The 13283-nt window shown below is 49.4% G+C and overlaps 2 protein-coding genes and 1 pseudogene across 3 annotated transcripts; 1 reads left to right on the top strand and 2 right to left on the bottom strand.

Annotated features, from left to right (window-relative positions):
• Positions 1-868: 868 nt before the first annotated feature.
• LOC117854533 (GDSL esterase/lipase At1g09390) lies at positions 869-3900 on the bottom strand. Its single transcript, XM_034736753.2, has 5 exons — positions 3625-3900; positions 2980-3528; positions 2137-2322; positions 1749-1903; positions 869-1622 (listed from the first exon to the last, which is right to left on the bottom strand). The coding sequence occupies exons 2-5, from the start codon at positions 3446-3448 to the stop codon at positions 1098-1100; spliced, it is 1335 nt and encodes a 444-aa protein (XP_034592644.1). The 5' UTR covers positions 3449-3528; positions 3625-3900; the 3' UTR covers positions 869-1097.
• Positions 3901-5432: 1532 nt separating this feature from the next.
• On the bottom strand, positions 5433-10855 carry LOC117857584 (uncharacterized). Of its 2 annotated transcripts, none has more exons than XM_034740331.2 (7): positions 10659-10855; positions 8940-9092; positions 8778-8851; positions 8167-8658; positions 6978-7508; positions 6685-6897; positions 5433-6480 (listed from the first exon to the last, which is right to left on the bottom strand). In XM_034740331.2, exons 2-7 carry the CDS (start codon positions 9025-9027, stop codon positions 5764-5766), a joined length of 2115 nt encoding a protein of 704 aa, XP_034596222.1. In that variant the 5' UTR covers positions 9028-9092; positions 10659-10855; the 3' UTR covers positions 5433-5763. The 2 variants fall into 2 exon arrangements, with proteins under 2 accessions (XP_034596222.1, XP_034596221.1); XM_034740330.2 differs by having other exon boundaries at positions 8940-9078.
• Positions 10856-11764: 909 nt separating this feature from the next.
• On the top strand, positions 11765-13031 carry LOC117856248 (equilibrative nucleotide transporter 3-like; annotated as a pseudogene).
• The last annotated feature ends 252 nt before the right edge of the window (positions 13032-13283 follow it).

Below are 13283 nucleotides of genomic sequence, written 5' to 3'. Positions count from 1 at the left end.
TCCGTAGACCTCGCACATGAGATGCGAGTCCAAGGCTTGAACGTGTTTGAGCATGAGTTCTTGAGGCATCTCCCATTCGTCCATGCGCTTAAGTAGGAGATCAAGCTTAGCGGCTAGCATGTTTGTCTCCTTGACGGTGTGCATGCCCCACGTATGAGGTTGGAGTTGTTCTTTGCTCCACCCTTGGTTGGAGACCATCTTCTCAACTAGAGTCGTAGCTCTGGTAATGGTGAGGTCAAGGAAGGCTCCTCCAGCGGCAGCGTCAAGATGGGCTCGTGCTAATGTGGTTAGCCCGTTGTAGAAGCTTTGGAGGATGAGCCAGTCGTCCATCCCGTGGTGTGGGCAGGCAAGGATGTACTCTTGCAGCCTCTCCCACGCCTCTGGGATCATCTCTATGCTTGACTGTTGGAAGTTGGAAATCCTTCCACGAAGGGCATTTGTTTTGCCCAACGGCAAGAACTTGGCAAGGAACGTCATAGAGCATTTTGCCCACATGTTGACAGCATCCTTTTCCTTGTAGAACCACTATTTCACCCTCCCAAGAAGGGAAAACGGAAACAAGTAGAGTCTGTTGGTATCTTGAGTGACTCCTCTCATTGTGACCATGTCACAAAGGCCAAGGAAGTGTTGGAGATGAGTATTTGTGTCCTCATTCAGCTTGCCCTAGAAGGGGCTAGCCTGCACTATGTTGATGAGGTTCGTCTTCAGCTCGAAGTTCACATCCCCTAGGTCAACAGCGGGGCCAATTGAAATGCATTTGTGCTGATGGTGGCATAAGCACCCACCAGCACAAATAGCCTCCATTTGTGCTGGCAAGCGGTTATGTCACCTGCCACCACAAATGCATTTGTAGTGATGGTTTTTAACATGCTGTCCAATAGACCTTTTATGCTGGCAAGTGCCAATCATGTACGCCAGTACCTAAAAATTAAGGTGTCAGCACAAATTGTTTTTGGTGTAGTGGTGAACACCAGCTCTTCACGAATTCGCTGCAATAATCTTGGCCAAATTTGCATCATCACTTCTACCATGGGCACAAAATAACCAAACAAATTAATGGGATTTCTACCGATCGATGATCATCAAGCCCGAGCGAGCTAGCCATCGTTGGGCACGAGCTTGGCGTCGACGAGGCTGGCGATGGTGACCCTGGGCGTGGAGTAGTCTCCGGTGAGCACCTTGGCGGCGACGATGGCGTTGGCGGCCTCGGTGAAGTGCACGCCGTCCCAGCTGATGAACCGCGCACCGACGTCGCAGAGCTGCATCTCCGCGGACATGCACGCCTTGAAGTGGTTGTAGTTGTAGGGCGGGCCGCCGTAGCCGCAGCACGCCATGAGCGGCCTGGCGATGCCGTGCGCGGTGTGGTTGGCGACCAGGTCGTACTTGATGGCGTACATGTCGACGAAGACGAGCGCGGCGTCCACCGTCCGTCGCCGGAGCTGGGCGAGGGCCTCGGCGAGCTGCGCGTTGAAGCGCCGGGCGGCGGCGTTGTAGGTCTTGAGGCAGCCGTGGGCGTCGAGGTCGGCGTTATCGTCCCGCGGGATGGCCAGCTTCTGCGGCAGGCAGCCCAGCGCGCCGGTGCCGTGGATCCAGAACTTGCGGGCGCCGTGCGCGTACAGGGTCTGTCAGGGAGCAAGGTGTCAGGTCGACGTCGATGGATTGGTTGGTTGGTTCAGGAGACAGGAGTGTCCCAGTCCAGGCTGAGCTCTCATAGCATCATCTTCTTTTTACAGGGACAAATTTTTTACCTCGATGGTGTACTTGATCTGAGCAACTATGGCGGGGATCTTGGCAACCACTTGATCGAAGGGCAGGTGCATGTAAGCGGACAGATCATTCTGCCCGATGTCGATGGTGTAGATGGCCCTCCTGAATCCGTCGCGATCGATCGGGGGTCTCTGTCCTGCATCACACATCTCGCACCAAATTAACAAGCTAGTTTACTTGCCAGACAGAGATTTACCGATTACCAATGTTTTTTTTCATCTTTTGGGCGCTGAAATTACAAACTTTTCCATTTCAAAAAAATAGAGAGAGAAGAAATCGCAATATTTTCTTTGGTTAATTGATCTTTTAACTACTTTTAATAACTGAAAAAACAAAGGTGGCCATGGGGATTGTTCGCAGTACACAGACCTAGGTTGATCATTTCCATGGATCTGGCCCTGAAGTAGAGCCACTGGTGGAGCTGCACGTCCAGCGAGAAAGGTGACCCGCCCGGCGTCGCCGTGGAGCCGCCGATGGCGAAGTTGACGCCGTTCCTGAAGTCCGCGCCTAGCGCCTTGAGGTAGGGGCTCAGGTACGGCGTGTGCAGGCTCTCACCTGCAAACCATGCACACCAAACCCCAAGCACATATCAACTCCAAATCCTTCTCTTATTAGAGGAAGAAGAGAGAAACTCCAATAAATCCTTCCAAAGCAACATGGTACAAATGTACTTAAGTGGGAGAGCAACACTAAAGTTCAACAACAACTCATCAATCAACAACACTAAGTCCAAATCCTTCCCTTATCAGAGGAAGAAAAAAAAACTTCAAGTCCTTCCAAAATAACTTTGTAAAAATGTACTTAAATGAGAGAGAAACACTAGAAAGTCACCAACAACTCATCACCGACGCCGCAGTTCCTGTTGTGCAACTGAGATGTACATGCATGTACCTTTGGGCCGACATAAATCTCCTTTCGTGATCCCATCATGACGATGCTTGACACGTCAATATCCTCACCACCTTTTCCTCCACTTCCATCCCAAATGCCATGTTTTCTTTTCTTCCCTTTCTAGTGGTTTAAATAAACTATTTTTTGTATGGTAATTGTTGTTAACTTTTTCATGTGCACAACTAGGAGGTAGCTAGCAAGATTTTCACTTTGCAGGGATGAAAGGCGAAGAATTTAGCTATGTTTGTTGGTAAAAGTTTAATTCCAGGCGTGGCGGGTAATAAAGCACGGGAGTACGGGACGGTGAACTCAGTAACTCACAGATGAAGTCGATGACGAGGCGGCCGTCGGAGAGCCTGCCGGTGGGTCGTCGGAAGAAGGTGCGTCCCTCCGGCAGGTTGATGTTCATCCCGTTGACCGCCGCCATGCCGCCCGTGTCGGAGTTGGAGTCCCCGAAGTTGAAGATCACCACCGACGGCGCCGCCGGGGCCGGAGGGTCCCGGGCACCAGCAGCAGCAACAGCCTCGCCACCCTCGCCGCCGTCGGCCGCGCGGGCGACAGCGACCGCGGCGACGCGAGCCGCCGCGCCTGCCTCCACCCCCGGCGGTGCCATGGCCAAGAAGCCGTACCCCGCGGCGGCCGGCGCGTACCTGAGGCAGGCGAGGACGACCGCGGCCGCCACCCCGGCCATCACCAGGTAGTGCTGCAACCTGAGGGGGACGGCGACGGCCTTGGCGCTGGCAACGGTCGCGGTGCCGCCGTTCATCGCGCCGGCACCACCGCTGGCCATCGTGTACTACTCTGCTCGAGAGCTCGGTCTCCTCCCTCTCTGTCTCTCTACCTTTAATTTGTGTCCCTGACGCCCGGCGACTGATGCCCAAGTATATAAGCCCCACAGTGGCCGATCGATGCAAGCGTGTCAGCCAACCAGTCAGTCAGTGTGTGGGAATTGGGATTGTATTGTACCTGATCTGCTGCTCTGTAGGAGTTGGGAGTACATGTATAGGGCAGTTGGCGCTGCCCCCCTAGCTCGATCGTCAGCCTTAGGTAGCCGACAGCAGCTCGTAGCACCTCCTCTTCGCCCGGAGCTAGACGGCGATCGGGATGGCACAGTGCGACGCGTGGCCTGCCAAAAGGCAAGGCGAAAAGGCGATTGGCGCATTAACGCGCGTGTTGCGTCTGTGCCCGGACGGGAGCGGCACCGGCGCTGGGTGGCTGTCCCTGTGCGCGCGCGGAGTCAAGGGGGGTTTGGTGGCGCGGGGCACATAATTAAGGTGGTGGGACTTGGGAGGGACGCGGCCGGGAACGGCGACGCCGCATCGGCTTTGGGTTCGGGGGCGGGGACCGACGACGGGGCGCGCGGGCGGGACGGCATCATCAGGTAGGTGCCGGGCCGCGGCCACGGGACCGTCATCCCTCCCGAAAAGCCTTGGGACCGCGGATGTCGATCGATCCATCGGTCATTCGGTCCATGTACAGCTCGATCGATCGGCAGGTCCATCTCCATCCGCGTAGCAAAACCGGCAAGCCTCTGTAGCGGGAGCAGCAAGGAAAGCCACCGTGCGCGACAGCGGCAGATCATGCATGCACTCGCTCGCTCAGCTTATCCATACGGAAACATCTACCAGTGGAGAGGAGTTGCGTGACGAGGGCCCGAATCGATTCCCCTCGTCGTATCCGCCGCACTCGCGCTGGCACGTCGCGCTCGAGAGCGACGCGAGGTCGAGGAATACACTGCTACGCTCTTCGTTTCAAATTATCGGTTGTTTTAGTTTTTTTAATTTATAGATTTTGTTGTGCACATAGATATATATCCTATATCTATATGCATAATAATATCTATACATCTAGAAACGTTAAAATAACTTATAATTCGAAATGGAGGAAGTACTGCAAAAGAGTGAACCCTACGGTTCTCGTATCGAGCACGCTGGGAGGCAGGTTTCCTGTCTCGACCTTTATGGACGGAAACGCCGAGCCGTCGATAGCGGCCGCATGCACGCGCGGGCGCGCAAGCGCAACCTCCTTGTCCGGCATGGCGACGGGACGCGGGAGGCAGGCAGGGCGCGAGATGTCAAGTACAAGGCCGCAACCGCAACCGCAAGATGACGCGCGCGCGCACAACAACGCTGGCCACAATGCGACGGCCGTGACGAGCACTCGACTCGATCCCCCGGCCCGGCGGGTGCGACGTCGCTCCGCAACCCCAGATGTTTAATCCCCGTCGGCCGGCCGAGTGGGAGGCTGGAAAGGGACGCGCCGACAATCGACCGATGCATCCATCCACGGGGTTGGGATTTCAACCGCCGAACGTCGGGGAGGGGGAGGGAGGGAGGTGGCTGTGGCTCCCAACCGCCGCGCGAAGATGCGTCGACGTCGCGTGGGGTGAGACGCGCCTGGCGCCCAACAGCGCCAGGGCATGTGCTCCGTGCAGCCAGGACGACGACCGCCACAGTGATGCTCCTTTGGCCGTGTCCAAAATCTGGAAAGATCACCATCACCCTTGGATGGACAACGTCGCAACCACACTAACTCGACCAATCAATCCGCGCTCATGTCTCATCAAACTTGACAGTGTTCACAACAAGGCGCATCAGGTTCCAAACTAACAATGCTGCAAAGAAAAATAAGCGCCCAACTTAAATGCTCCGAATGCACAGGCTACGGTGGCTGATCTCGACTCCTCGCCTCCTGGGCAACGCCCATCATATGAGCGGAGCAAAGTCCCATCACAGTTCACAAGTCAATAGGTAAAAATCATCAGACAAGAAAAAGGCGAAAAAGAAGTCACAGGCCATCGTCCCCAATGCCCAATCTCTTTTCTCCTTTTTCCTTAATGTGATGAAAAGAACGCACCTTATACTGTCTCCTTTCTTTTCCAAAAAGAACCCCTCAGCATAATGCTGCAAAACTATTTTCTCCACCAGGGAACTAGAACCTAATAACTATTCCTCCTTTTTTTTTCTTCTTTTTTGATGCCATATCAAAGCTGGGAAACCACCAACCAAAGACAGACATTTAACCAAAAGAAAATTAAAACCTGGGACCCAAAATAAACCCGGAAGGAGAAACTTTGAAACAAAAGAAGAAAGCCCCCACTAGCCACTAGACCTCCGAGCTGTCCACCCGTACCGGCATCGAGCCAATTGTCACCACACCAACTGTCCTGCTCTTTCGGTCAGCCTCCTCTGTCTTGGAACTGATCTTGAACAAACCAAGTTTAGCGGTTATCTTTTGCTCTTCGCTGCTCTCTGATACCACGCCTGTGGAGGTACGAACTCCATTTAGACGCTTTTCAGTTAGCTTTGATGAGCCTTGAGCGGCACTGTCTGTGTGCTGCCGTGGGTTCTCAACCTTCTTCCAGTATTGCTGCTTCCCATCCGCACCTGTCTTCAAGCTTGAAGTTGGTGGCTGGTTAGTTACAGTTTTCACTGCATCCTCCTGACTCTGATTGCCACTGCACTGGTTTTCTTGTTGTCCATTCTCTTTCCCAGCCTCAGCCACCTGTTTATCAGAGAGCTCTACACATGGCTCCTGAGGTTTGATCGCCTTAGGATCATGTGGCTTCTCTGACACATTTTGTACCTCTGAAGTTCTGTCTATCAGTACGCTGCTGGATTTCGTCTGCTGAGTGTCAAGCACATCCTTTGTACGCTGCGAGACAGGTACAAAATCTGGGGCATTATAGCTCAGCCTGCACCTTCTATGAGGGCTATATTGCGCTTCTTCCACCTCATACTTCATGAAATCATCAAACAGGCACTCCTTTACTTTGATGTCCTTGAAGATCTTGAGCACGGACATTCCAGGGATGTATGGTATCTGAAATTGAGACATTGCGCAACAGATCATGAGGAGAGATCTAGATGCTCATTAAAGAGCAAAGCCTTACAGCATGTGACAGTGAAAATGCTCGAGAAATAAAGATTCTTTGCAGAACTTCATGAAAATTAATAAACTTCCTAAAATTGAACAGTTAAACAGTACTGAACAATTTTCATGCAAAAATGGACATGGCACACTTACTTCTTGTGTATCTCTGCTGTGCGTGACAGGCTTGTTTTCATTGTTCTGCAGTGTAATATGCTGCAAAGAATAATTTGGTATATCCTTGACAATGTGCCATCTCACAGGAAAGCACCCAGTCCATTTATCTTGACACCAGAAGTCCATGTCCTTGTGAAAATCAACAGGGCCAACCATCTCAGCCATGCCACAGAAGTGACCACTACCATTCACCTGATAAACACAATTAGAAATTCAATAATTGAACTATGAGCACAAATATCTTTTTGGATGATAAGTAGATAAACACTCACGGAGAAGAACAAGAAAACTGGACACTTGGTAGAATTCCTCCTTGATATCCTGTCGGCATCCCTGAATGCACTATCCAGCTTGCTGTTTCCATTGGAGGAACTTGACCATACACCATATTTGATTGATTTGTGGACATCTGCCTCACCAATCGACTTGATAACAAAGAACTTTGCATATGTATAATCCACCTGGAGATCATCTCTGTTGTATTGGTCGGTTCTTATAAGGATTGTCCCCTCAGGATTACCGACAGGGAGCCTCGACGTATAAGATTTCACAACCATGGCAGAGCTTCTCTGATTGCCTGGTTTCTGAGAGTCAGCTAAGCTATGTTCGTTTAACAAATGATGAACCTTTTGCCCAGGACCATTTAGATGAGCACTCGACTTTGAAGAAGGCTGAAATTTCTCAGCAGCAGCCCACTTCTGAAGATCAGATGTAGCATATCCCAAGCAATTGTTTCCAGACAATTTCGCTTTTGGTGATTGCTTGGCGGCAGATATTGGCCTTTCAAGCAAATGTGCGGATGCCTGTCATAAGCAAAAGACAACCATTTTGAGATACAGACAAAAGGAAAACTACTCACAAGGTCAGCTTGACTCCATTTAGAAGTCAGTTACATCAATCCCAAACAAAATCATGCTTGAAACACTATCCAAGATATGCTTATAATTTCTGAATGTATTTAGCTACAAGTAGTCCCAAAAGGAAAAGAAAAAAAGGGTAGCAACCCCCCTATAAGTTAGGGAAAGTTAACTTTCTTTTAAACAACTCTTAGGCTCATACACCACACCCAAAGATATCCCAGCAGAAATTCAACATGACTACTAGCCACCTAGTAGTGATGCATTGAGCAATGTTACCTAACAATAACAAGCATCCAATTCAAACTTATCCTTAATTACAATTGCGTGAACATGTCAATTAGGGGTAATTACATGTACAGGAGCCCCAATAGAGGCACTATCTGACAAGGCTACCATTCGTACAGAAAAATAACAGATCCTATTATAAACACAACAACAACAACACAGCCTTTCAGTCCCAAGCAAGTTGGGATAGGCTAGAGTTGAAACCCAACAAGAGCCACAAATCAGGGTTCAGGAGATCCTATTATAAACACGTTAACCAAAAAAATGTAACCTGACAAAAAAGAAAGGCCCAACAATGGCTTGTAAATTTGCCTACCTGTGAAGCATGAGGGAGTTTAATAGGCACCATGGATCTATCTGACAACTCATGCTTCTGTGCAACTGAATTATGCAGTTGAACCTTTGGCAGTTTCGCATGGTCCTGAAACTGCTTTGAAGAGACAATAGTAGACTGTACTGGTGGATTCACATGAATGTCGCTTTTGTTGGTAACAGGAGCAATAAAAGGAAATGCTGCATTTGCAGATGTTGCAGCATAGCCTGGCATGCCAGGAAGAAATGCAACATTGGAGAGAAGAGGTGTAGTTGCGCTTCCTGGGACACTATCTTGAGCATAAGGAAGAACAGCTGGAATGTAATAGGGTGTGGAGGCTACTTGGCATGTCGAGTTAGCAGGGTCAGCAACATATTCCTGAGGCATAAATGAGCCATCAGGTATGAAAGAAGGATCAACAGGGTAAGGACTGTAGGAAGGATGCATAGATGCATTGTCCGGGGCAGCATAGTATACGCATGGCATGCCTTCTGTCTGCAAACAATATGAAAGAAATAAACATTTTAAAACATGTATTCAAGAAAAGGAACATTTTAAAACACATGATTGTAAATGGCATTAATTAAACAACAAGACTCTTATAGTATACTAACCGGGTAAAAAACATCTTGGCCATCATATCCTACAGTGCTCGGGTGGTTATACCATTCCATAGGCTGTCCAACTTCTGCATTTAGCAAATTGGTTACAACTAAATGTAATACACAAAAGAGGCAAACACCAATAACAGATACAACACCAAGCAGACCCCATACCTGCGTAGCCATATTGGTAGGGATTTGCAGTAGCAGGAACAAAAATATTTTGCCCATACATTATTTCAGGGGTCATTCCCATCTCCATGCAATTCACTTCAGAAGAAGTGCCTTGTTCAACTCCAATGTTCAAAGTAAGCTGGAATACAAGGGCTGTCATTGGCAATTTAACATTGTAATCCATGCAAACAAAATAAAAATGAAGGCCATAACTTGAAATACAGAGAAAGGTTGTGCCACGTAAACTGCAGCACATAATTGTCCGTGATCATTTTATGGCATTGCTTAATTGGCAAGGACTGGAAAGGCAAAGTGTCACATATAAAAGTTCTATAATGTTAAAAAAGATGCAACCCAAAATAAGAGAACATGTAGTAAGTTCTATACAGAAGTCGTCACCAAGGTTGCTGTAACTAAAAATAATAGAACAAGCAATATAATGTTTATGCATTTTTACCAAAGATTTATCCAAATAAAGTGTGAGCACAATTTCATGGTCGTATTTATAAAAGCAAGTTGTATAAAAATATCAGAGCTTCTTGGTTACACCGGACAAGGTAAAAGCTAAATTCAGTCCTTCGCAACATAGAGGGCATACTTTCAAGCTGTCGAACATTATCGGATCATAACAGACCGAACTAATGTTGACTTCAGTCATCCTACAACGACCAGCTAATATCAGAACTCTATAGAATGTGAATGTCCATACTTGTTCTTTCAAACTTAGATGTGTCCAACACGCAATGACGCAGGAGAACAACGTTCTTTCTAGACCATCACAGATGTCCCATATGCACACAAACACGTTGCAAACAGGTTGGGACAATTTTTCATATTGCTTGAGCAAAATTGTCTGGAAGGTGCGACCAAATAGCTTAAATCTTCTACTAGGGTGAAGACAAGAAATTCTTGATCTCAAAGATGGCAGTACCAACAAGGCAACAACACTATGTTAACATAATAACAGCTGAGCAAATTACAAGTAGCTTGAAATTGCTTAACTAGTATATAAGATGATTCCCTAACAAATATATAAGTTGTATTCGAGTGTGTTGCAGGATTGTGAAGTTGTACATCCTGAAAACCAAAGTTCTGCTTACCAATGCTTGTACGTGTAGTTGTATTCTCAACTTCACTTTATAGAAATAGAATGATGGGATGATAGAGCACATGTCAAATTTCGTCATTTCTTAATAACAGCATGAATTAACCTTAAGAAACCACCCATACTTAATACTGTTCGATATCTCTAGTTTGCAATCATTAGCAAATTTCTTCTGATAACAAAAATTTGCCACACGTCATCAATAAAGCAACGAAAACACTGCTGGTAACTTTTAAGAGGATCTGTCCGTAGAGCGAAACCAATTTGCCAGCGCAACCTTCGTATAATCGTATTCAACGAAGAGTAAATCAAGGAAAAAGTTGGCACCGCATGCCAAATCGTCCGCAACAAAGCCTTAAAGCAGACACCAAATTCAACGACAGATCTCCAATTCACACGCCACGACCGCGTCCAAACCCTAGATCCGAAAACCAACGCAAACGGCACCGTCAGAGATCCCGCACCACGTACATCAGAACGTCGGGCCATGCCCAAACGATGAGATCCCCTACTTCAACCATCAAGCAGGGCCGGCCCAGCAAACGACATCTCGACGGGCAACGACCAGGAACAGATCACATGGGCAGAGAAGGAAGAGAGGGACATGTACTCACCGATCAGGACGCGATCCCTGTCGCCGGCGGCGGAAACCCTAACCCTAGGAGAGAGAGCGCGCAGGCCGGGCGCGAGGCGGCGGCGAGGTCTGGAGAGGGGGGAGCGAGGAGGCGGAAACAAAGCGGGAAATGCGAGCGGAGTCGGGGACGGGGAGGCCAAAAAAAAAATACAAGTCTTTTCTCTCGGCCGTGCCCCCTCTCCCTTGTTTTGCTTTTATTTTGGGATCTCTCTTGCGGTTGGACGGTTCTGCCCTCGTTATATAAGGCGGTTCGAGAACGGCGCGGCCCGGCGCCTGTGACAGGTGGGACCCGCCGCCGGATCTGTCCAGAACTCCGTTGGAAACCTCCAGGGTTCCCTTTCCCGGGTGGGAATTGGCGGCCTGGGAGAACGGAGACCGGCTCCCCTCAATGACAGTGGGTCCCGTTTATTTAGGTTGGCCCCACGTGACAGTTAACGCAGATTTTGTTGGGAAAGGACGTGCTTTGCTACGGAAAAGTCACTTTATTTAGGCTAGAAAACATAATTTTAATATTTACGAGTAGAAATGCCCGTGCGTTGCTACGGTCCTTACTTGCTCTCACGTTATTTTTCGCTTGTTCCTAATATATTAACTTTGCTTCACAATATGTTGGTGTGTTGTTCCAAGTAGTCCTCTCTTTGCAAGTATAGTAGTAGAAGACATTTGTGGATGGTTTGATGCCATGTGTTTATTACGTGGGACCCACATATGGAACTCGTGTGTTCCGATCGAAGCGGGGGCAGGCACAGCTCTAAGTGGCGTACCAGCATTCGGAACCCCATTGCCGCAGTAGAAGGTGACCTACAATGGGAGCGGCGTCAAGATGTATAATGACGATGATGGCTTAACCGTTGTTGGACTCCGTATGTAAATAGAAACAAAGCTAAGGATGGGAATGAATGATTAAGTTTAAACTGCATAGAGATCGGATCAATACAAATTGCCATACCTCAATTTTACGAACTATCCAAACTAATGTCTAGATGTGTATTGCCTTATCCCTAGCTTCTGGATCGCTTCCATCGCCACAGCGTCGTCCTCTGCTCCCTTCTTTCTCAGCTGCTCCTGCCTCTCCTTCGTTCGTACATGCTGTTCTTCTTGAGCTCCCTTGCTCTGGTCGTTGGAAGATAAAATTCAGTTATACGCTCATTGTTGAGGATCACAAATCCCATCCAAACTTTTACCAGTCTTCTATGTTGTAGCTTGATCTTGCAGCTTTAGGAAGAGGTGGAATTGCAGCCTTCATCGGTGTGTGCACAATTTTAGTGGTGTTTGGCATCACTGAAGGGCATGTGGAAGGCGCAATTACAGGAGACCTATCCTTGGTGTGCTCGGGGTTCATCCAAGTGTCTTTTTATTCCCTTTTCTTTGAGGAAATGGACTGAACTATCTGAATTCTTCGCATCCAGTCTTTTTCTGCCGGCATAGCTGCATTAGGTGCGATAATGTCTGCACTGAGGTTTGTTACAAAAGCTGCTTACGGCTTTCGCAAAAGGAGCTAGTATGTACTACCCTTCACCATTTGCAAAACCTTCAGCTTTGAACTTACGCACAAAAAAAACCTAGTTTCGAGTGTGATGTATGCACTTATCTACTCACCTTTGCAGTTCTCTTCTTCTCGATTCCATGCTTCTTTGCGCTGCTATGCTTCCTCCTGTACGCCTACGCCTTCCCAAAGCTGCCTATAGTGAAGTTCTACCGCTCGAAAGCCGCTGCAGAGGGATCGCTGACCGTCATGGCAAACCTTGCCGCCGGTGGCATTGGAAGGCACCCAAATTCATCGCCATCAGTACCATATCCACTTGACTGGCAGTGTTGTCTTCAGTGACTGAAAACATTTGCCAGACGGCAATTCGTTTCGAATGGACCGATGCCCCCACGTTGAAGGTGGCCCTGCTCCCCCTGAACGCCTAAGCAACAAGCAGCTCCTGGCGCAGAACGTGGACTACGCACTGCACGTGTTCCTGATCTACTTGCTGACACTATCGGTCTTCCTGGGGTTCCTCGCTGAAGACGTTGGATCGCACTGCTTGGGTTCCTGTAGGTTACTGACCATCTCAACCTCTCGATTGATCTCCACCTGATTCTGGCCGGGCACCACCGCACCGGCACATCGCTTCTCAGTAAGTCTGCTCAAACATCCTGATTCCTGAGACCAAAATGATGCAGGTACTCGCTCGTCCTCATCGCGAGCTACAACGCCTGGGACCTGATCGGGCGGTGCCTGCCGCTGGTCGGACGCATCAAGCTGATGTCTCGGAGGGGCATCTAGGTCGCGGTCCTCGCTCGGTTCGCACTGCCCCCCGCGTTCTACTACGCCGGCAAGGGCGGCGGAGAGGGCTGGATGGTATAACAGGACTCACCCCACGCTGTCGACCAATTTCTCCAGCCAAGGCACCTCACCTCGCCCACAGCACAACGTAACCCCCCCCCCCCAAATCGCGTGGCCGAGTTCAGATTGCAGTTGCTTCCGTGGCGGCATCCGCATCGGCGCCATCCAAGGCTACCGCGCGCAAGGTGTCCTGCATCGCGGCCCCGCCGCCCAAGGTCACCGGGGCCGAGCTCGCACGCCACCGCACACCAGGCTCCCCGCCGGCCGCCCCTC

The sequence above is a fragment of the Setaria viridis genome, chromosome 5, assembly GCF_005286985.2.
Source record: "Setaria viridis chromosome 5, Setaria_viridis_v4.0, whole genome shotgun sequence".
NCBI lineage: Eukaryota > Viridiplantae > Streptophyta > Magnoliopsida > Poales > Poaceae > Setaria > Setaria viridis.
This window is presented reverse-complemented; position numbering and strand designations above follow the sequence as displayed.

Excerpts from the sequence above, each read along its gene's own strand:
- LOC117854533 (XM_034736753.2), bottom strand. The coding sequence starts at position 3,448 with ATGGCCAGCGGTGGTGCCGGCGCGATGAACGGCGGCACCGCGACCGTT. Across the intron at positions 2,323-2,979 it reads CCTCGTCATCGACTTCATCT|GTGAGAGCCTGCACACGCCG; the intron begins GTGAGTTACTGA and ends CATGGTTTGCAG. Across the intron at positions 1,623-1,748 it reads AGATCAAGTACACCATCGAG|ACCCTGTACGCGCACGGCGC; the intron begins GTAAAAAATTTG and ends GCTCCCTGACAG.
- LOC117857584 (XM_034740331.2), bottom strand. The coding sequence starts at position 9,027 with ATGGAGATGGGAATGACCCCTGAAATAATGTATGGGCAAAATATTTTT. Across the intron at positions 8,659-8,777 it reads GCCAAGATGTTTTTTACCCG|ACAGAAGGCATGCCATGCGT; the intron begins GTTAGTATACTA and ends TATTGTTTGCAG. Across the intron at positions 7,509-8,166 it reads AACTCCCTCATGCTTCACAG|GCATCCGCACATTTGCTTGA; the intron begins GTAGGCAAATTT and ends TGCTTATGACAG.